This window comes from Aythya fuligula, chromosome 3, assembly GCF_009819795.1.
Source record: "Aythya fuligula isolate bAytFul2 chromosome 3, bAytFul2.pri, whole genome shotgun sequence".
NCBI lineage: Eukaryota > Metazoa > Chordata > Aves > Anseriformes > Anatidae > Aythya > Aythya fuligula.
The window spans coordinates 86933503-86957867 of NC_045561.1; the positions used below are offsets into that span (position 1 = coordinate 86933503).

General features: G+C 38.7%; 1 protein-coding gene across 2 annotated transcripts in view; it reads right to left on the reverse strand.

Moving 5' to 3' along the window:
• KCNQ5 (potassium voltage-gated channel subfamily Q member 5) overlaps window positions 1-24365 on the reverse strand; it is a 290751-nt gene that overhangs the window by 36365 nt on the left and 230021 nt on the right. For both annotated transcript variants that reach the window (XM_032184800.1, XM_032184799.1), the window contains exons 4-7: window positions 11110-11285; window positions 10562-10687; window positions 3054-3164; window positions 1158-1253 (exon numbers count right to left, since the gene is read on the reverse strand). In XM_032184800.1, coding sequence (XP_032040691.1) covers window positions 1158-1253; window positions 3054-3164; window positions 10562-10687; window positions 11110-11285 — 509 coding nt within the window. The remainder of the gene's footprint in view (window positions 1-1157; window positions 1254-3053; window positions 3165-10561; window positions 10688-11109; window positions 11286-24365) is intronic.

Genomic DNA, 24365 nt, shown 5'->3' on the forward strand with positions numbered 1-24365 from the left:
TTTAGCATACTGTCTTACAATTATTTTGGTTGGACTGTCTTACAACAATAAGAAGAGCTACATCCAAAGCCTAAGGCTATTATATCTGTCCTCTGTCAAACGAACTTTAATTTCATGATAGAAGTAGATTAGAATATATGTTTTAGAAAATATCCCAGACACTCATTCTACATGTACAGTACAATAGTTTCAAAAAGAGCAGATTTATATTTATTAATTATTCTAATAAATATTGAGTGTCAAATACTTAATATTTAGTAAGCATTGAACGCAAATAATGGAAAGCATTTATGAACTTTAAGAATGCTTCAAAAACATCCTGGCATCTAATCTGAACTTGACATGGAATTCTAGTGTATTCAGCTGAGAAGCTTCTTTATTTGGATTTATTATTTCAGAATGAAAACAAACAACAAACAAAGAGCATATGCAGTAGACATAAAACACTTGTATTCACAAGAAAATAAACTAGGATGTTAGAAGATTATTTCACTTTTTTTTTTTCCCTATTTTTTTTCCCAATGTATCAAATAGAATAAAGCTTGTTGCAAACACATTCTTTATACAATTTTCTCATTTTTAAGTAAGTTAAGCAAAAAAAAAAAAAAATGCTGCTTAACAGATATTATGCTGCATTTGCTTAAAAAATACTCCAAATAATTGACTGTCACCATGATGTCGACACCGGAGCTGAAACCACTTAAAAAAAAAAATCAGACATTTCAGACATTTTGGAATTGCTTGTGCCTACTTTTCTAGCTTTTGAATTGACTAATATTGAAATCAGTTCTCTGGATAGGGCACTTCATTTTCACCAAGTATGTCACTCACCGGAGCACTCTTATCCCTGTAATAGTGAAAACTAGCTTAATATAGATAAGAGTACTGTTCTGTCAGTTGTGTTCTCCAGGGATCAATTCTAATTCATCAACTACAGGATTGACTCAGTTTCTTCATCAGGGATGGAAGAGCTCATAAACTGCACATGGAAATTCTTTATGCACAATTATGGAAGCACACTGCAATCACTGAAGAAACATATTTCATGAAATCAATAATTCTGTTAAACATTATTTCCACAAATTAAAATATTACAACTTGCTCCAGTATGTACTTTAAATCCTCTACTATTATCTTTTCACTGATTTCATATTTACCTGAATTAGACTGGCAGCTGGATTCCTTCTTTTCTCAAAGTGTTTCTGGCGATGCTGTTCCTGCACTTTTAATGCAAATCCTGAACCAAGGATGCCCTGAAATACAAGAAACCATTTTTTAGTAGGTAGTTTTTGTTGTTGTTTGTTTGTTTTTCTACAAAAATACACAATCAAATACAAAGGTTTGATCTAAAGTAAATGTATGCGTACTTTGTGTACTTCAGATAACACATTTATGATGGTATATGGCTGTACAAAGTTTAACAACAGTGCCCATTCATAGTGAGACAGGAGACTCCTTAAGAGGAGTGGTGCTATCAGTGACCTCTGTGGTGCTATCAGTGACCTCTTATCCCAACCATCACTAGGGTTTGTGCTACACTATGTTCCTGCAAATCTAAAGGCCACACAAACACATTCAAATATATATATACAGTCAGGCAGGAACATTCAAAGGAACTTAAGCCAAGAATGATGAAATGACCAGCTGCCAGATATGCCAGATATATATGGACTATAAAATCTGTATCTGCAGTGCTTAAGTGCTTATTATAGCTTTTGATTTTAGAGATGTTAGAAAAAAATACCTTGTTTAACTGATTAAGACCATTTCCTCTCACTTTTTCCTATTTAAATAATCCTCACTGCTTATTCTATAGGAATGCAAAAAAAAAAAAAAAAAAAAAAAAAAGCCAGTGAAATGTCTCCCCTTTTGTCTTTTTTACTCTTGAATAAGTAAGATAAATTTGACTCCTGCTAAATAGATGCAAAGACTGAGAATGTTTCCCTCTTTGGCTTGGAAGGAGTGCAACATTTCTGCTGGACATACATGCCTGTGTTATAAGAAAGAACATTTCCACTTGACTCTCAGTCAGGATAAAACAACATTAGAATTGCACAAAAGGTTCAGACATATCTCTTGTTTTACAGACAGATTCAGCACAAAAGTGTTTGTGAGGAAAATCAGTTTCTGTATATAGAATATGACATGAGGAATAGAAGTTGTGGCATCTCAGATATGTAAAGTTATTCATCTTTTCCATTTCTTTACATTCCTGCTAAGACTAACTTTCTTGCTAGTGGTGACTAGGTAACAAGGAGAATTAATTACAGTAGCTGCCATTAAATGTCAAAGATTCACAAACAGGTAATGTAATATAATTATAATTATAACGCATTATAATGTCAGAGGTATTGAAATACTCCCCCTGCTTAAAGTAAGAAACAAATGTAGTACACTAGATGATTCAATACATTTGGCAAATGCTGACTTTTAACCTTGATTTATCTACATGGTTAAAAACAACTGTATTATTATAACATATATATTTTATAATTATATTATAAATTATTAAAGTATTAAAATATTTATTTTCCATAGGTATTGCACTGGATGGAATACAAAAAAATACAAATATCACTTCTAATTCCATGCTTATTTCACACTGTTTTGAAAAAGGAAGGAAATTCAGTCTTTCACAGTTGTAGATTATACTCACAAAAATGAGAATTATCCTACTTTTTTTTTCAATACAAACGAATCCAGAAAAACATATGGGTTGATTTTTTTTTTTTTTAAACTTCTGAAAGAAAAGTGCTAATGTATGAGTCACAATTCATAACAAAAGAAAGAAATTTCAGTCTTACAGAGTAGTATGTTAACTAATTTAGGGTTATTTGCTTGTTTTGTCCTTGCTCAAAAAAATCCCCCAAACTCAAGTAATGACAGCAACACCAAACCTTTTGTTTGGGTGCTACCAGTTCACCAATGTTGTCACAGAGCAAAAGGTCTTAAACAGTTGTTCTTCATGTATAAAGCTTCCTTCAGCTTTTTGTATTGTAACAGCACTAGGAGCTACTGAAGTTTCTATTACAGGTTTTTTTAAGCATACTCACAGCAGGTAGTGCAAAGAAGGAAATGCCAAGTAGAGCAAATCCTGCAGAAAGCAGCCTTCCAAGCCAAGTAAGAGGGGTTTTGTCTCCATAGCCAATGGTTGTCAATGTGATCTGAAAAAAAAAAAAAAAAAAAAAGAACAAGGTTTACTGGAGGTCCCTGAGAGGTTAGTTTCAGATTATATACATTGCATGGAACAGCATTTCCACTAAATAATTCAAGACACATGAAATATATATAGTTGTTTCTAAAAGGCAAACATAAATAATATGAATTCATTTTTCTATGAAGACTCAATACTGTCTATGCATAAATAACTGAGATAAATAATAAACATGAGAAAAATGCCTCAATAAGCAATAAATAAATAATAGATTCAAAGGTCTGTGATCTCACAGTTGAAGCAAATGATGGGAAATGATGTGAGTTGGGCTGAAAAAATGATGCTTTTCAGTAGATGTAGAGATGTTTCACCCATTTTCAGCAAGGCTGTGTGTCTTTGCCCAACCACATGAATATAAATTACAGAGGTACCATATTGGAGAAATACAGCAGGACTAAAAGGAGGTTGAAGTTCATAGACAAGATGAAGTCAATGGAAATACAAGCAGTTGCATTCTCTACAAGCCTGTCAGTACAATTCGAGCTAGGTCATATGAAACACAAAAAATGATAATCAAAATCTGGAAGGAGCTGTAAGAAATTCCTGGTCCTTTCCCTTTCCTTCTCCCAGGCTCAGATATACATACATGACTCCTGACATGACATTACACCATACAAAGACACTACACAGTACCCGGTTGTGGCAAGGTCCAACAGGTCCTCAGGCTGTTGGACAATGTCAGCTCAGATCTGTGTGGGAAGAGGTCAAGGAGAAAGAGGAAGGCATCTGTAATTCTTTCATGTGGACAGTGTGTTCAGAGGCACAATTCCAAATGCAGATGACACCAGAGCAGGTGACAGCAGAGTTCAGTGCATGTGAGAGGGGTCTTACAGAATCACTGGATGGTCAAAGTTGGAAGGGACCTCTGGAGATCATCTAGTCCAACCCCTCTGCCAAGCAGGATCACCTAGATCACATTGTGCATGATGGCATCCAGGTGGGTTTTGAATATCTCCAGAGAAGGAGACTCCACAAACTCTCCAGCAACCTGTCCCAGGGCTCTGTCACCCTCACAGTAAAGAAGTGTCCCCTCATGTTCAGCTGGAACTTCCTGTGTTTCAGTCTCCACGTGCAACGCATTGACTGCAGGTCACGTAGATATGCAGCGCGTATTCCAAGGGCTGCTGGGATACTGGCATGTGGTTGTGGCCTACAGTGCATGTCTCTAAGTCAAAACAAAGCAAAGGATTATGGCTTCATGTCTGTGTGTGGCTGGGGATCTTCCCCAGCCCAAGGGAATGTCCTCCAGCCTGCTCCTGGCCCGGGAGGTGTGCCAGTCCCAGGCCCTGGGCCCAGATCAGCTGGGGATAGTCACGTCTCTGTGCTTCCCTTTTGGGGAGCACGGACCCAGCCCGCTGCTCGATGTGGGTGCCAGGAACAAGCCGGCTGAGCGGAGGGTTTCCAAAGGCCGGGTGAAAGGCTGTGAGGCGCGTGATCAGGCAGCGGCACACGATGTTAAAGGACAAAGATAGACAACAGTAGGCTGAGTGCCAAGGACTCCAGGGTCTGTTATTAGCTGAGAACATGTGCACAGAGAATTATTTTACATCGTGTACCAAATGTGGGCAAGTTCAGGCTTAGCAAATATTCTGGCAGGAATGAATTCTTCAGGAAAATGCCTTCTAGAGACAATATTTTGCTTCCAGCTTCCTCAAAGTTCATTCCTATGAAAGACGGCCAAAGCAATTCTATTTAATGCAGGGGTCACCACAGGACAAAAGAAGGAAAGTCTTTTGGAAGTAATTAGATTTAAACTATTTAAGGCTCTGTAGATAGTAAACAGTGCCTTTAATTGCTCCCATTGTTGGGAACAAACTGCGGGTGTAATTTACCCTAAGAAAGCCATAGTGACTAAAAGAGAGTGAGCTGAATTAAGGCCACAGCTGAAATTTCAAGTGGTTATCAGGTCTCAAGTTTAGTAATGCTAGCTCGGAGGCAGGTGCAACTCTCCACCACCTTGGGTGCTTATCAGGTCTCGCTCTCCTTCCTTGCACCTCTTCACATCCCTGCCCTCATCCCCTTTCCCCAGCCTTTGCCAGACTCTTGAGAGAGCCAATGAAACCCAAGAAAGTGGAGAGAACTACCCAAAATTTTGTGTGGTTCACTTCTGCTGTTTTGGTGAGTTGAGTCAGCTCACGGAGATGTCTGAAAAGCACCACGGTCTGCACAAGGCAGTCAAAGGAAAAGCATTGCTGAGACTGAGTGATTAGAAGGAGGGGAGATGGGAATGCTCCCTTTGCTTCTGGCAGAGGTGAACTGATGCACCCACACTCTTGGATCAGCAGAGGGGCTTGGTTTGGTTTGGTTTGGTTTAGTGAACAAGATATTCTGAGCTTTTCACATTAGAGGGCAAATGCAGAACAGTTTGAAGCTATTAAGACCCAGAGAGTAATGAAGCACTTGAACAAATGAATCCCTTGAACAAAAGTTCTTCAAAATTCATTTCTAGGCCAATCATTTTGAAGCTCTGGAATGAGCCCAGTTATTTGGCTTCTATCCAGCTCCCTATCTCTGCTAGATGCTGGAAAGTACAAAGATATCTCCTGCCTGGGCCGACAAGAAGGAAACAACTGTCATCTGCATATTAATGATATTGCCACTAACATCTTCTGAAGGAGTCAAAGATAAACTTGAACCTTTGGGATTTGGTATCTGAGAGCAATCCAAAACCAGGAGCAGTCATACAGACTACATCTTTGGAATTTCTCCAAAGAAAATAATAGAACCATATTAAAGGCCTTTCTCTCATTCTTTTAGGTCCTGAAGAATGGATATCAGTCAATGCTTGAGAGTATCAGTGTCTTGTTGATCACTTTGAGCTGTTTTATCTCAGGATGTTCTTTAAATGGGCATATAGATGTCAGCACCATGCCCTATCAGGGACCTTTTGGGGATTAAATCTTGCAAGGACAATACCACCTAAGTAGCTGTATCTTTAACACAACACAAAGACAAGAGCAACTAGGTAACAGTATCAGAAATACAAAATCTGTGTATGGATGTAGCAAACTTGAGGAAGTAATTAGGGTCAGGTTGTTTATTTAGGAAGAGGCTGGGGCAGAGAAAGGAATGTGGTAAAAAAAGGATTAAGAAACAGTAAAAGAGATAGGAAGGTTTGCAAATCTTGTCTTACTGGGGATACCGGCCTAACAGCCCCATGTCTGTTCACCCCAGCCTAAATGAGGACAACAACCCAAAACTTCTAGAGTTTCTTTCTTTGGATAGGATTCATTTCACCTAACTTGAAACATAAAATATCTGGGTGTTCAGTATAATCTGGTCACACAAACTTGCACAATGGAAAGAAAGATTCTTTCAGCAGGTAACTCATCATATCCTAAAATGCAGGACTGAACAGATCAGATAAGGAAGGCACTGCCACCTAGCTAGATTCAAAAATCATTATGGTAGAACTTGTGTTACATCTCATTGCTAGAGCTAATAAATAAGCTAATAATAAGTGAGACAATATAATCATAGAATCATAGAATATCCTGAGTTGGAAAGGACCCATGAGGATCAAGTCCAACTCCTGGTACTGCACAGGTCTATCCAAAAGTTTAGACCATGTGACTAAGTGCACAGTCCAATCACTTTTTAAATTCAGACAGGCTTGGTGCAGTGACTACTTCACTGGGGAGCCTGTTCCAGTGTGCAACCCTATAATAATAAGGTTATGTAACATCAGTGCCTTCAGTCAGATGAGATAGAGCCCAGAGGCTCCCCCTCTATCCTAATATTTCTGACATAATTTTATGTTCTGGTAGCAGAACTTACCTTTTGAATATTTACCTGACATCAATTAACTGAAAAAATGTGGTTTGCTCAGACTATCATCACATTAAATGGGAAAAATGCCATCAATATTAACTCATTTGAGCTAGTAATTGCAAAAATGTTATTCATCCTAACTTGTTTTGTTCACCTACAGGTCACTCTGGAGTCCCAGAGCTGTTCTGTATCCTACCATTACTGTTGTATACTGCTAAAAAAAATGATATATTAAGAGAAACACTGTTAAATGCATAGGAGAATTAAGAGTCTTAATTTGCAGGTAAAACTACTTAACATACAAACTCGATGCCACTACAGGCACACTCATTTCTAGTTAACACTAACAGTTCTCAGAAAATCATGCATGGTTTGATTGTGAAAAACTTAAGTTTTTGTATGGACTTTTTGTTCCCATATAGTTTTGTTATTTTATTCTGTTAAATAAATTTACCATCTCTAGCAAAGCAAATTCTGAACTTGAACTTTTCATACAACACACACTTTAAGCTGTGTTGAGCAGCACTGTGGGGACTCCAACCATAACAATATTCATAATAGAAACATTAGCACGATGCTTAAACTGCAGGTTGCACAGTACAATGTGCAACTGCAAATACAGTGCAGTATTCAGATGTAAATTAGTATGCCATATCCTGCCTTTTGTCTCAGTGTAAAACTATGGGCTTCAGAAATGGAATTAGTGAAATGACCATAGCAGGGTACACACTTGAATTATCTGAATTAATGAATGGGTTAATTGCCACATGCTGGTTCTGGTCCTGTAGTGCAGGGCATAAGTGCCTCTAAAAGCTTGAGATTTAAGAAGACTATTTGTGCTTGACTTCAATGCAGTCCTTTCTTTCTTTTACCTCTGCCATCACAGAATTCGGACTAGGATTTGGTAGATACACCATGGTTTAAGTGAGAACAACTTTTGCAAATAAACAAATCGATGAGACTGAGCATTGATTTCCCCTAGAATGCCACACAATCTGACCTTTTCAAAATCTGCATGTGGGTTACTCTGGCAGTAAAAACAACCATGACTAAGAAGCACGTTATGCGTTTCCCACATACTGTTTTACATATTATAAAAAAATACTATTATTAAAATGCAAAGATAACAGGTAAGAGGGAACTCTGATTTTCAGTAACTTTGTTCACTTAAGCACTTTAAAAAATTAAATATATTCATGTCACACTGGAAGAAAAGGTATAGAAATATACAGTATAGATTGTTTTCAGATTTTTTATTATAATTTGTTGTTTTTCCTGCTGATGTTGAGAAAAGATTCCTATTTTCTCAGTTGCACTACTTATCTGACCTATGAATCATGCACTCTCACTTCATAGTACAAAATATACAAAATATTTTAAGCACCACTTTATACAATGATTATTTCTTAGTAGGGTTTTTCCTTAAAAAATAGCAGTCAGCAGGTAGTAGAGAAGCAAATTCTAAAATAAAAATCATAGTCCTGCTGAGAGACCTGCTCTGGAAGAAGGATCTGCGTCTGACATGAGCCTCGCTCAGATGTCAGAGTTGAAGTTTGGGTTTGCTCAGACTTTGCAGTTCCTTGTGCAATGTCTCCCCTCACTAGTGCCTACTGGCAGGTGGGTACAATCCTGTGCTTAGCCCCAAATCCCTGCCTACCCAGTGCTAAGTCACACATGGCTTTGCAGAGATGTAGAGGGTGGTTCCTGGGGAATCAAGCAGCTGAAGATGCACACTTTCCCAGACCCATGTGCCACCACATCCAACCTACATGACCTCAGGAGGGCGTCTTGCAGTACCATGTCCCCACTTCCACCCAACAAAAAGGGAATGGTGTTTGCAGACTACCAGAGCCTGGGTACCCATCAGCAAGGCCACCAACATCCCAAGCCAGATGCTTCACAATGATGCCAACACAGACAGGTCAGACTGCCGTGAGCCAAATCTGCACCTCACCTTCTGAAGAAAAGTGCCTCTCCTCCTGCACGGACTGAATTATTTCAGTTACAGATAGACAAACCACAAAACAACCCATGGCAGTGTGACTGAGGGCAAATCCTGCTGTGATGGCTTTAGCCAAGATGAATCTTCTGTGCATTCCCATTGCAGGATAGAAGCATGTATTTTATTAGAGATCTGCCTTGATGCTCTAAAGTAACACATTTCAGGAAAAAATATTTTGTCCTTTTGTAGATGTGTAAGTAAAAGCTGTTTGGTGTGGATTTTCCAGACTCCCCAGTTTTGTGCAATAGCACAAAAATACAGTCTTTAGGGAAGACATGTAATAAATCATTATCCCTGAGATGAACAAATTTCAAATGTACAAGCTAATTATACTAATGGGAAATGACCTTGACCTTTGCCCAAAATGTAAAGGAAACTTATTAAAAGTATCTCTCAAAGACTTAAAGTATTTTGAAAAAGGTTTTTGCACAGCTCTGAGTCTGAGAATCCAGGCCTGTCGACAGAGGGTCTGAGGTGACAAAGCTTCATTTCTGCATCCTTCTGATGAGGAAAGGTGGCAGAGGCTGGTTCAGCTCTCACACTTCTCCCAGGAAAACTAATGAGTGTTCTTGGTTATGTCAGCATTAATGATCTCACAGGCTCATTTCACTGTCCAGACACTGCCAGAACTCACAGTGTTTGTTATACTGGACCAAAAAAATAAAAAAAAAAAAAAGAAAAAGAAAAAACACCTTTTTTTTACTGCCTGACAATAGCTCTGCAATAGGCTTTGTTGGGACAGATTTCCTAAGCTGCTTAAGTAACTCCCACACAGTACAGAGGTCTAGCTCATTACAAGGCATTTTTTAGGAAAAAAAAAAAAAAAAAGCTATACATTATGCCATAAAAAAGTAAATCAAATGCTTAGACCTAGGTCCCCATTGTTCATTTAAAGACTTGTTTGTTTATACATGTAAGCATTCGTATAATCCTCCTTCTTTCAGAAAAGCAGTCAGGCATGTACTTGGATCCCACAGATTTCAACAAAGTAAAAGCAGTTGATTTGGTAGGTAAGCAAGAGCTTAAAGGTTCAACTAAATAAGGGTTTTTACACCTGTAAAAATGATTGGAGTATACTGTTGAACCAGAATGGAATATTTGTTCTTTTTGTGCTCAAGGTGTGGGGAAGGAGAAACAGCTTTGCTCTAAAGGGCACTGATGAAATATGTCCTTTGACCGCAAAGCTGATGTAAGAATTTTGTTTTCATTTTCTTTCCTGACACTTCTTGCACCGAAGCCTGTTGCTCTCTAATTTGGATCAAAGCAACTCCTTGTGGGATAATATTAGAAAATGTGTTACTGAAAAATCTGGGTTAAAAAATAAAATGCTTTCTTCTCTGGAAGGTTCATTGATCTGTTTTGCAGCGGAAACTCATAAACAGCTGTTCTGCAAGATGGGATAAAATGAACTATGGATGTGCAAATGAAAAGCTGGAGTATGTAGCCTCTGAGACTGACTTTCTGCCAGTGAAAATGATTCACTGAACAGCACGCTAAGTTAAAATCAACAGTAGATGGAATCTAAAGCACTCTAAACCAGTGTTAAGCAGTATGTATAATTTTTGTATACTTACTGTGCCCCACCACAGAGCATCCGCATATGTGGAGAACTGATTATTTGCATCTTTTTCCACCAGATAAACCAGGAAAGATGAAAAGATGAGTACTAAAAATCCTATGTACCAGGCTGTGATTAATTCCTAGATAAAAGAAAGCAGAGATCAATATCCATTTGAAAGACTAAACAGAATGGCATTTTAAGGAAGACATAATGAAAACATCTATATATGTTTTTGGCATTTGAGTAGTTAAAAGTCAAGTGCTTTCCTACTGATGCAAATTTTCTTAGAAAACAGACCAAATCTACTCTCGATAATTTGATATGCCAGGGTCTTTACTGATGTATATAGAATTACAGTGGCATGTCAAGTTCAAAGTTTTCAACATATTGCACAACATTTTAGTATTTAACATAGCCTCACACATCTGTGCAAGTGCCCATTACAATTGGTATTGCTTCATGAAATCCTAGATATAGTGGTCAAAACTGGTAAATATTTTTTTCCTTGGATTCTTGTGGAATCCAGTGAAGACATCAGATTCAGTGCCTAGGATTACGTACCTTGCTGTGTGCATAAACTACTGAACCTAATAATTTCCAAGTGCCTCCTCTTCGGTCCATGCGCACCATACGAAGGATCTGTAGGAAACGAAGACTTCTCAGTGCTGATGTTGCAAAAATGTTACCCTGAGTTTTTGCAGAAACAACTGCTATTGAAGCGATGAGAACAATGATGTCTGAAAGAAATATATTATAGAAAAAATTAATGTCCACATACCAATCAATAGCACATTTATGTACATGAGCTGACTGCGGGGACTAACGTGAGACTTGTGGTGGGTTAGATTCGAAGCACAGAGAAACCTGTTTGAGGTAGGAGTGTGAGGCGAAGACTTGTGTCAAAATATGTCCTGAGAGATCTGCAGGGTAAAAACCGAGAGGAGCAATTTTGAAAACTTATGAATAAGAGCAGCAGAGTTGAAGGATCATCATGTTGGAACTTTGAAACCTGGTGTAGAAACCTGTACACATCAGTAGATGGATGTGAACTTTTTCCCTTTATACTTATTCTCATAGCAACTTTCCTGTGAAAAGACAAAAAAAGACAGAAAAAGACAGAAAAAAAAAAAAAAAAAAGAGCTGCTTCAGTGGAACCAGACTTACAAACACATATATTAGTTTCCTATGAGAACAAACACTGTGTGATTCAGGCATGTAGTTTCTGGACATAACTCCCCTGATGTACCATTTCCCGGAAAGGAAAAAATATAGTGCTGGGCACTCAGAAGCATTCTTTCAGTTGGCAGTCTGGAAGGACTTTTTTTTTTTTTTTTTTTTCAGCTCAGCAAGTGTTAGGATTTATTTCTTCAGGTCACAAATTCAAACTGTGAGAGCGGGTTTGTTCTGCATGAACTAATCAGCCAACTGCCCTTTGAGCCAGAACAGCATTTAAAGGAAGATGAGAAGATACACGGTGATGGCACATGGATACTGTGAGAAGGCATAATGTTCTTTTGTGATGACTGGGGCAGACATACTGGTGGGCAGAGAGTGGAAAAGGGCAGTCCAAACTCTGTTACTTCGTCACCTCATCATTAATTTCCTGACCTTTAAAAACTGAAAGAGCCTTTGTAAGATATACCTAGTTTAAATCTTAGGATTTTGTGCTGTTTGTATGCTTATATGCAAAGATAACATAAAGCCATATCCACAGGTAAGAATTTCATGTTGACATGAATTTTGCTTCTTTTGTATTGGGTATCTTGTGTTAAGCATAGCTCCTAGAGATCAAGAATATCCCAGTAAGTGAAAGGAACCCCTCAGGAGAGCAGCAATACAGACTGGCTTCGCCTACAAGCAGGAGACTCTCCTCAGCCTGTTCCAGGATGGTAGGAAATGGTCTTGGTTCATTCTGTGCAGCAAACAGTAAGTAGTAGAGGTCCAAGTATCCTTTCCTGCAAACATCCTGAGTTTCTCTGAACTCACCTATGGATAGCTTTGCCATCTTATTACACTACTAAGGGTACAGAAATCCTGTTGTTAAAGGAATGTCCAGTTAAATTGCAGAAATCCTTGCCACAAGTTGCTAAAAGTTTACATGGGTTCAAAATCAACTGGACAATCTCATGGGAGAAAACTTAATCCAGATCTAATAAATATCAAGATCAAAGTCTCCGAGTAGAAGGCCTCTGGAGGCTGAGAAACTATTATCACTATATGCTTGCCCTTGTGATCTTCCCTAACTGTTCATTATTAGCTACTGTCCTAGTGTCATTGCTGGACACAGTTTTACTAGGCTTGGTTGACCTTTTGCCTGTCTTATGCTCTGAGAGTTTACAATGCATTTGGCTTCTACACAGATGGATCATATTTGGCTACTATATAGTCGACTGCTGTAAAACTGAATTTGCTTCCAGCTGTAAATCCAATGGGTTTAGAGATCAGGAAGAGCCACAGATAGATAATATCTCCTAGGGTATCCCTGCACAGTGCAAGTTTCAAGAGCACAGTAACCAGATACAGCAGGTCTGGGTAAGAATTCAGTAGCAGGATAACTGACTGGGAAAAGTTAAAGATACCAACAATTCTAACAGAGATCATAAAAAATGGTGGGGTAGGGTTTGGCTCCACATTTAAATTTAGATGTCTGCTTATACACCAGGTGTCTAAATTCCCCATGAAGAAAAAGGTAATCATGTCAACTGAGAGTGGTGCAGCTAACCCACAGGGAGGCTCCTGATGGCTGCTCAGCTGACTCATGCTCCGGGACCAGCACAAAAAAAGGATTGATTCTGCTGCCTGAATTTGTTTGTCCAATGCCATCTGAGATGCCCAAAAATATCTGAGATATCTACTAGGTCTGGTAGATATGTCCTCAGACCTGGGAGGCCTATGCCCTTCAGGAGAAGTAGCTGGAGAACAGGGAATGTCAAGTAGCAGAGGACACCTCTATTTACCCTTCTGAACTAAGCCCTAGGTCTTGACCAACTGTGCTGGAGGTATAGATATGCTGCACATACCTACCCACCTACAAGTAAACTTCTATATTTAAGTGTGTTTATCTGGATCTGAGGCTCATGGAGGGTATGCTAGAAAGCCATGAGCACCATGGACTGTGTTGAAGAAAGATTATCTCTGGTTACTCAAACTATGACACTTAGCTTGCCTTGTTTCCTGCTACTCTGAGCAGAGCAGCAATATAACAGCCCATTTTTAATTAGTGGTAGCATCAGCTAGCAGCAAATCAAATTTCATCAGAAAAACTTTAAAAAAAATGAAGTCACCCAAATATTAGGAATTATGCATTTGGTCTGGTCTCAATTTGGTCTCAATTAAAGTGCTTACTGAGGTTTTTGGTTTCCCTCAACCACTCTCAACATGATATTGTTTTTACAAAAGCAGATGATTTGCCTCTTCCTTTACTCCTTCCCATTCCAGGAACTCTGATAGCTTTTGTTATAACAAGAAGTTTCTTGGAGGTCCACCAGTGCCAAAAATTCAAGTTAAATCAGTCCACCCAGTGCTGTACTACATCTGCTGTGCATTGCTGGGAACCCTCTGCCCTTCTTCCCCACTGAGGGTCTCTGGTCCCCTCTGACCATGTGCAATAAAGAAGCCAATAACAGCATAGCTCTCTTTTCCTTCTCTTTAGTATTGGTCCAAGGGAGTTACCTACTCATGTATACCTTTCCCAATGGAGGGTAGGGATGAAAAGAGGCAAAGGGAGAAGGGAGTGAAGAAGGGGCGTAAGCAGAAAATGCATTGGCATAAGCTTAAAAACAGTGGAAGGAGGGAAGAGAACCTTCCCAGTCTGCTGGAGTTTTTTTCACACCTTTCTCTCCCATCTTCTTCACCTCCCCACAAACTCCTCCCCACAAAACCACTCATCTGGCTGGGAATAGGGAAAAATAGTGTCTCCATTTCTGAAAACAGCCCTCCCTGGCTGTGTTTCCCTCAGTGGCAGGAAAGGCAGGCAGGCAGATCATTTCAGCATTAGTTTAACTTGCCAGGAACAGGTGTAAGATAAATGAAAATGAACCTCTCTCAGAATGAAATCAGAGTCCAAATAAGAAGTTGCAACATTTTAAAGTCTCTTCTGAACATGTTAAACTGGCATGGCTTTCTTATCTAAATGTACTTGTAATGGAAAAAATAAATGATAAATATTTTATGATTCTGTCCTCACCACATTTTTATTCAACATACCTCAGGTGCCATTTGTCCTGGTTTAAGTAAGAGAGCAAAATATTCTTCTGAACTTCATTTCATATTCGACTTGAATTTGAATTTAGGTAAAAACTCCATGGTATTTCTGTATTTTAAGAAGACTTAAAAAAAAAATCTATCAATATTTTCCTCTTGTCTTTTAGAGACAAAACTGTAAAATCAGGAAGAAAAGAAAACAAACAAACAAACAAACAAAATGAAAAACCACAGATGGCCAAAAAGTGGATTGTGGGTAAAATCCTAATTTTATGGAAATAAATAGCTGCATTTCAAGTAACTGAACTGGGACTAAAGTGCCATTCTGTATCTTGTTGCAAAGCACCAGGAAAGTTTGAAAAGTGAGTGAGTAATGGGCAGTGTAGTTCCAGATGTCTCTGTCATGACTTATTAGAAGACAGAAGTTTCTGAAGGACATTTATTTCTTTGATTTTTTTCAAGCTAATATGTTGTGGTCTTCCAAAATGTTAAGCATCTCCTCAGCCACAAGGCTGATCTTATTCGATCTTTAGAAGTATCTCTCACATTACTTTCTTTGCAGATAGCATCCTCACTCATTAACTCCAGCCTGAGATTCTGGATCTTGGCAGCTCTTGCAATGCTTCTTTTGAACACTTCATTTCAAATTAGATTTCAAACAATGTATTCTTCCATTTCAGACTTTTCATCTAGTATCACTCAAAAAATAAAAAAAGATATTACATGAAAGCTTTGTTAAAAGTTACTCGGCAAAAGTTCCTTTATCTGACAGCCACTGTGTCAGATTGGGAGGGGTGGGGGGTGAGGGACAGAAAACCAAAAAAACTATGAGCCCAGAATGCATGTGTGCAATACATTTTACTTCTATATTGTCATTAAAATCTCATTAAAATAGTGACATGTAAGTAAAGACAAGTGATTGAAGCCCAGTAAGGCAACAACCTGAAACTTGGCAATAGCTCATAATGGATGTACCAGTCTGAGCTCTCCACTTCAGGGGAATAAAGGGAGGTTGATGTTAGGCCACCTTACCCTGCTCAAGCATGGTGAGAAACTCATGGTCTTTTGGGTTACTTATGGAAACATGGCTAGCATTTCTAAACTGTAATCACCTCCAATGGCAACAGCATGACCAAGAGATTAATAATGATAAAAAGTGAGGCCTTACAAATAATCATAATGGATTGTTTTATTTGTAATTTAGTTCCAAAGCAATGTCCCTACTAAGGGCTTTTTGGATGCTGTGAGATTTTAGAGCATCATGGTAATGGACCCAGATAAAGAACTTGATTGGAACAGATAAAACGGTGAACACAGAAGTTATACTTAGTTATAGCCAAACATCCCAAAACCTTGACATGCTATCAGGACAACCTCTGTAAAATTCAGGATAATACCAGGAATTAATGACCATCTCTTACTTGCTCAAAGCTCATGTACATAATCAACCAATAAACAAGCCTGCAGTCTCTCCTTATCATTCATACCCTTCAAAGTCTAACATATAACAAAAAGTTAGTAACAGCTTTTTCCATATTTAATGCAGGCAAATGTATTTATATAATTTAAGGCCTGTATTTAATGTTGATGGGTTGGAATGTCCTTTCCTTCTAAATAAAAATGCCACTTTGAGCCAATATAGATTAAATTAGTCTTGTGATATTTTTTCTCTGTTTTTATCTAAATGGTAAATGAGCAGTATTTAATAATTGTAGGATCATCACTATGTCACCAAAATAGTGTTTGCTATAAATTCACAGAAAATTCCCTGAGTTTGCACTTATTAAGGATATGCAGAAAACTGCATTTGTTGTCATTTACTATATCTGATTCAGTTGCAAAACAGTACAGAGATGCACTGAGCTAGGACAAGAGTAGGACACGTCTGCCCCCAAAACTGCAGGAATAAGCAGAAAATCCCCAAAATGTGGTTTATCTAGCCTTCAGCTTTATTAATGCACAAAGGAAACACACTGGCAACTATATAACCAAATTTAGGCTGTCCTTCTAAGGTCTAATTTTGGTCTAGAGACATTATTTATGAACTAGAGAAAAGAGATGTCTTGTAGTGGTCATTTCTCATGAATAGTTCTCAAGACAATTCATTACCCTAAATTTCAAAGTTACTTATGAAAAAAAAAAAAAAAAAAAAAAAGAGTTTGATTCTGTGTTGTAGCCACTGGTCTCTATAACCTACTAAGATAAGAGCACCAAGGGTGCTTTGAAGTCAGTTCCATCTGGTTACAACAGCCCAGGTTATACACGCATATTGCAGCACAGTGAGCAATTATTTTTACTTGATAAGGGTTTTAAATAAGTTTTAATCCAGATTTACAACAACACCCACATAGAAATAATTAACAACTTTATACTCTGAGTCACAAAGAGGTGTAAGTAGTGGGAGGGAATGACCAGCATTTTAGTTTTACTAATATTTCTTCATATACCAGTCCTTCCAGTAGCTTCATCATGTTTATTGCTATTCTCAGAACTCCCTTCAATTTGTCTACAACAATCTCAGCAGCTAGCAGGCTGTGGCCTAAGGGTATCATCTAATCAATGTAGAAATGTACTTTGAATTTTAATCAGACACTATAGCACCAAGTTAAGACAGCGCACATTCTGGAGCACTATATTTCAGCATGCCACACTACAGAAGCATGATAACAGAAATGCATTCAAGGGGCTCTGTCCTACACTGATATCAATTGGCTATTTAAAGTAGTTGAAGTGTAGCCTAATGACACCTGGCTTAAGCCATGTAGCAGTATGTGAAAATATGGTTGTCTTTTTTCAGATACCTAAATTGAAAAATCTGTTAATACACACTCATCTACAGGAACAGGAGCCTTTTTCACAGCCTAGTAACATATTTGGCCCTGGTGTATTTTATGTTCCTGTAGGCTTGCTAAAAGAAAAAAAAAAGGCATTTATAGAGTTGAAGGCTTCTGAATAACCTAATTGAGGGGTATTCAGAGAAGGAAATAATGGTATCATTATTCATTGAGCACTTGTTGAGAAAGGTCATAGAATGGAAAAGGTCATTTCATCATAACTGGCTACAAAAATGTTTTTAGCTTCAAACAAGGGATTAACCACTTCCCTCTATTGGTTCAAGAAGGCAAAAAATAAAATTCACCATGTGAGCATGCTGTAATAGTTAATTTGAAAAGAGGCAAATTGTAATGTTTTTACCAGGTGGCAGTTCCTTTGCTCTGTGAATAGTCCCATTGCTATGAAATCAGTGGGATATTTCACATAGTTATAGCAACAAATTCTGGCCTAATATAGGATGAACTTCTAGTGACCTTGTCTAAGCATTAACCTCAGAAATCAAGAATTTTCAATATTTTTATCTTAAAAATATCCAAAATATTAATTGAAAAATATTTTTAGGAATAAGCTTGTAATTAAATCTCTGAATAGAGACTTGATCAATAATGCCATATTTAGAGAGATGATGGATAGTGTTTTGTAAATTGTTCCATTGGAAGGAGCATAACTATTTATTGATACAGTGCAATCCAATATGTGCAAGATTGTCAAAATCTGCAAACTGGATTTTTAGAGACTGTTCTGGAGACTTATAGTCTTTCAAGGTGACCTGAATTCACCCTCTGAAAAATAATATTCTGAAGTGTTGTTCTTATGTGTTTAATAACAGAAACAGTTTAATGGCATCTGTTGAATTATATCACCTGAACATCTCTACAGTAATTTGGGAGAGGCAGGAAGCTGAGTTCTGCACCTCCCACAAAAAGCTGAGTAGATTTGCAGGAACAAGGCCTCACTTTTGCAGAAAAAAAAAAAAAAAGAAAAAAGAAAAAAAAAGAGAAAAGAAAAAAAGCCTAACCATCATCATCATCATCAACAACAACAAACACAACCAAGCAATATGAGATACTCTTGAGTCTTGCCTACACTCATAATAATGGTGTTAAGGATCCTGGCAAAACATGCTTTCAGCGATGTCTGAATATAGCTTTTCTTTCTGGTCAGGGATCAGATGCCAGACAGGTTATGATTAATCATCACCTACTAGTAAAAGTAATTGGCAGGATATCTTCAGGAAATTCTTGGGATGGATGACGCTGTTTGATTTCTGCAGATGTTGTTGTCACTCCAGCCAAAAGCTCTTTGGGTTTTCAAATGTATGACACTCTCTGGATGGAAACTGTATTAATTGTCATTGCAGGCAAAACAAGTTGGTGATTTTGCTTCCTGTTGTACTTTTTTTTTTTTTTTTTTTTTTTTTTTCCAAGATGTAAAGCATCTTGGTATTTTTAGAAGTAAGAAAGTGAAATAGTTTTGCGTACCAAGATAATTCTCAGTGATAAACACAGATGAGTGTAAAAATTGACTTTTATGGCTATAGAAAAACGAAAATAGGGCTGCACAGTAATGGCACAGAAGAGAAAGAAGTTAGAGCAGCATGTGTAATACTGTCTAGGCACTGAAAAGGAATTAAAAAAAAAAAAACACACTAAGTTACTACTTCTATCGATTTTTCTTTTTTCTTTTAGCAGTGGCTACATTAGTCACTGACTTCAGTTCTAAGGACTACACTAAATCTGATCTGTGTACAGAAACTTGGATTTTCTTACTCATCAGATGAGCACTACTCCAGAGATTAAATCAAAAGAGATGAACTGTCTTGCACCTTTCTCTCCATCCCTATTTTTCATTTGCATCGTACTGGAATAATATGAATAAAGAAATTATTTTAGTGTGAAGTGAAAGTAACTTCTTAGAAATATGGACATCTCTATGGGATACATATTCATTTTAAAGAGTCAAGGTGGGTCTATTTAGAAAAGCAGTTAACTAACATATAAAGTTGACTTTTCTGGCAAAAATAAAATAGGAATTAAAATTATTTGTGATGAATTGCAGTTAACTAACATATAAAGTTGACTTTTCTGGCAAAAATAAAATAGGAATTAAAATTATTTGTGATGAATTACATTGAAATTCACAACAGGCATATAAAATAGCATATGGTGTTATTTACATGATGTATAAAACCTATATAATATGAAATAATGAAATAATATAAAATAAGTATAACAGTAAAATATGCAATAGGTAATGTTTCATATTTTTTTCAGTGCCATGGAAAATAAGCACTGCATTAAATCTTATGTATGCTATAGGAGGGGTTTTGCAACTGTAGCTACTCTAAGCATTAGTTAGAGCACCGTGTCCTGACTCTGAAACTCTGGATTTGATGGGAGCCCAGAGAGCACGGTGCTGGGGACAAGGTGCATAACGTGTCACCTGGTGAGCCCCTCCATGCAAGGCCAGAATAATCCAAGCCCCAGCAGAGCCTTGAGCTATGTGGGACCTTGCCTTGGCACCTGGGGTTGTCACTGCACCCCAGTGCAGGTATCTGAGCCAGGGAGCAGGCATCCCCTTGGCTGAGGTGGGCAGTCATTGATGAAATACAAAATAGATAATGCCAGCTTAGCTTGCTCTTCCACAGTACTTCAAATGGGATGAACAAGCATAGAGACCCCTGCCACACAATCTCAGCACACACATAGATGCTGCAAATTCTCCTTGGAGGCTTTAGGTGTTTTCCATACACTTTGTTCCAGCCTGAGGGTGAACAATGACAGATAGTTAGCCCTTCAAGATTCATCTATTATACTTGTGCCTTCCACTTTTACAAAACTTCTCCCCATTGCCAGATCCCATCTGTGCATAGTTCTCTCCTCATCTCATGTGCTGTATATCCTCTATGTGCAGCCCTCTGATAAAAGAATAAAGAAGTCACACACTTCCTGTATGCCCCTCTCCTTCCAACTTCCAAAGCAATTTATCTCACACATCTGATTCCTTCCTACAGCATCTCTACAGAGTCTCCTATCTCCATCCCATTTCAAATTCAAGAAGTGTTTGGACAAGGTTCTCAGACATACGGTAGTTTTTTTGTGGTCCACTGTGGAGGCAGGAACTGGACTCGATGATTCTTGTGGTTCCCTTCCAGCTCAGGGTATTATTCTATGGTTCTATGATTTCAAGCTGTGGTCTAGGCTTATACATACAAGCAATAGGAGATTGAGAGGAGGGAATGGAGGGAAGTGGCCCTAGGGGAACATAAACCAAATCTGTCACCTAAAACTGAATTCACACAGACTGTTTGCTAAACAGTTGTTCATTTGTTTTAAAGCTAGCCCAATGCTTACAGTATTTCTTCATCCCATCCTAATGAAAAATGATTAACTTAAGATTTCTTGACTCAACCACAGAAAGGAAGCATACTGTCTTTCTAAGTCAAGGAGGAGACTACCTCATGTTTCTCTAATATATGAAAACCTCAGGCAGCACCACTAAATTCCTATCTTCACAGGGACCTTATTCTGGTTTTGCTACTTTCTGAATAAAACCCTTTGGCATACAATGTAATCTCTGAAAAAAAAAAAAAAAAAAAGGAATTGGAAAAAAGTCTAAGCCAATTGTTAGTAAAGCTATCCAAATACAAGAAATTTGGAATCTGTAGGCCAAACAATTTCTTAGGAGAAAAACATTATTTTCAAAAAGTCAGTATTGGACATTTTTTAGAAGAGAAAATTAAATATTCCTTTATAAAATTCCAGAATGAGGAAGATGTGTAAGATGTAAGATGAAGAAGATTTTTTAATCAAGGTTTATAATGAGAGCCTAATTTCATCACCAAGAATAGATCAACTGATGTTACTCAATATGCCCATGAACTAAAAGTATATGTACACCGTTCCTGTGTAAAAGTAGATGACCTAGGTTGTGATGACAAAGGTATCAAAGTAATGTTGTTTTGCCTTTTGTTGTAGAGAGCCAAAATACTTCTCAGTGGGATGAGAATCACAATAGCTCAACAAATACTGAAATTTAAATTATAGTAATGATTACCATTTTTGATTCAGTCTGGATAGGGATAATGACTTCAGTGGGAACATTTTCCCTTTGTTTGTAGCATTAGCAGTTAAGGTTCATAGCACTGTTGAGTACACACTCTTTCTGTGGACTGAATAAGTCCTCAGCAAACATCTTAATATTATTAACAGCTGGCTCAATAAATCTTAAAAAAAACTAAGGGCCTCCTGCAAGCTAAGATTAGGTTCAATTACAGGCCTTTCATGGATTTATATTTTATTAGCCTTCTCCAATAATTGATCTTTAACATTATTGATATGCACCTGCCAGAAGAAATAAAGTACTATTTATTCAGTATGAGTTTTATTTGGCTTTAAGACAGACTGACAGAAAGACGTTTAAAATCGTATCTTTGACCCAGTGTTCACCAGCCCAGTTTGTGTCCAGTGGGGACACAAACCACAAGCAACACATGCAACTCCTTCCCATAAACCCTCACTTACTCTGCCCAGTAACCATTTCATGCCAGAGAAAATAAGCCTTACAAAGAAGGGGAAAGCAGTCACCTTACTATGTTTGAGGCTTTTCCCTGCATGATACCAGACCTTTGTGAAAAAGGCTGTTTCCCACCGAAGAACTCTACAATGAAAGGCAGCAGGATTGATGGCTGGATGCGCACACCTGATAAATACCCATGCTCATCAGGTCAGAATGTAAAAAAAGGACAAAGTTATAAGCAAGAAAAAGCGAAATAACTAGTCGTGGCAAGGTCTGTATTGAGAAAGGACTGAATAATTTGGAGCAGTTAGTCAGAAGACAAATATGAGATGGCAGATACAGGTATGCAAACGAGTGAAAGACAAGAAGATCTGTTGGATGACTCCTATTTACCCTTCCTTATAAAAATGAGATCAAAAGACAATTTATATCTGATAAAAGGTAGCACAACATGCAATTAACTTGTAAAATTCATTGCCACAGGACATAAAAGAGTAACTGGAGAAAATTAAAACTGAGATTGGATGTTTCTCTCTGAATTACTGGAATTAGGTTTTTCAAATTCCCCTATTAGTGTGTGATTGTTTGTTTGAACTACAGGTATGAACAACCCACTGAGAGGACCCTGGCGGCATTCAGCATGCAGAAAAACACCAAACCAAGCTCCTGCATTACCCAACCCAGTGGGGAAGCAGCGCTATCTGTGGGCGCTGGGCTCCTACAACAATACAGGCAGACTCCTACAGGACCTGTCCTCTTGCAGCCTTTCTGCTCACCCTCTGAACATGCAGGGGAGGCAGCTGGCAGGGTGTCTGGAAGCATCCATTTCATGTGTTCCCAGGTTGTGCTTAAAGCAAAGGCAACACAGCAGTACGGGAACAGAAAGGCCAAAAAAATGTGGGATGTGAAAAAGCCTGTCTGAAAGTGAAAGTAGGCAGAAATAATTGGGGATGGGCAGGGGAAAGAAGTAAAGTTGCTGAAAAGGGCAGGGGAAACAAGAGTTCTTTGAGAGAGAGGAAAAGCCTGTTTGTAAGTGGAGAGAGGGGTGATGGTGTTAAGAATCGGGTCTCAAATTTGCAGGGGGGAACAGGAGGTATCCAGGACCTACCTGAGCTATCCAGTGCAGGAGCCAAAGGTAGGAACAGAGGTCCCTCAATATTACCTGGCAGAGATAAATTCCTACACCATGTTTTCTGGGCCCTCCTCCATGCTGACTAAAATCAGAGCTTGCATTCCTGTCCTACACAGCCATTTTGGATGTCTACACAGACAGCATGAACATCTCCTGGGACTCCTTTGTTTCCATAAATACAGAATTTACTCAGAGATTTCCAGCCACTCTTTATCCCCAGCCACCATCTCGCCTGCATTGGTGGGTGGGTAGCCTACGAGGTACTACAGTGCCAGCAAGAAGATTTATTTTTGGAGAATACTAGTGCTGTAATCCTGAAGAGAAGCAGGCGTGAGCACAGCATTAGCTCCAGTTTTCTCAAATTCCCCAAGATGACTGGAGGCAGTGGTTGTCTAGGTCAGGACTATATATGGGGGCCTTTGTAACCTGCCACTTTGCTCTTGCTATGTGCAGTTCCTGGGGCAGGAGGGGCACATAGATTGCTGCTGTGATCTGCTGAGAAGTGATGGGTGCCCTGGAGCAGGAGCAGAGGTTGTGCCCTGTGCTCTCTGGCTGCTTTCGCTGCTCTCTTATTTGTCATCTGTGAGATGTGGCCCCCCTTAGTCCTCATGGGAAGGGCTTGGAAGTTGCTCTGTGCTGCAAAGGCCTGTATAGAGCAGAAATAGCTGGGGAAGAAAACCATAATTATTCCTTATGGTGATCAGGTGGGACCTGTGTCCAGCCACAGGCCACCTCTCAGCCACCCTTGAGACTTCCTGGTGTGGGAGATATGAAAAAAAAAAAACAAACACAAGCTCTGTTCAGCACTTATCAGAAAGGGAAAAAATGTAATCTGGTGGCGCTATTGTAAACCCAACAAGACGCCATCTGAAAATGAGATCTTAAATACAGCAAGCCATGCCACTCTGCATGACAAGCACTCCATTTTCACCTGAAGTGAAGCAGTCCCCAGTGTGGGGTCTCACGAGCAGGCTGAGCTGGTGGCGATGAGCCTCGGGCCGAAGCAGCCCTGCCATCCCCCTGGCTGCTCCCCAGGTGGCCACAGGCCACCAGAATGAGGTGGCATGAGTGGGCAGCTGGAGCTGCCTCTTTCTGTGGCAGGGCTAGAGGGTTTGGGCCTGACTCAAAT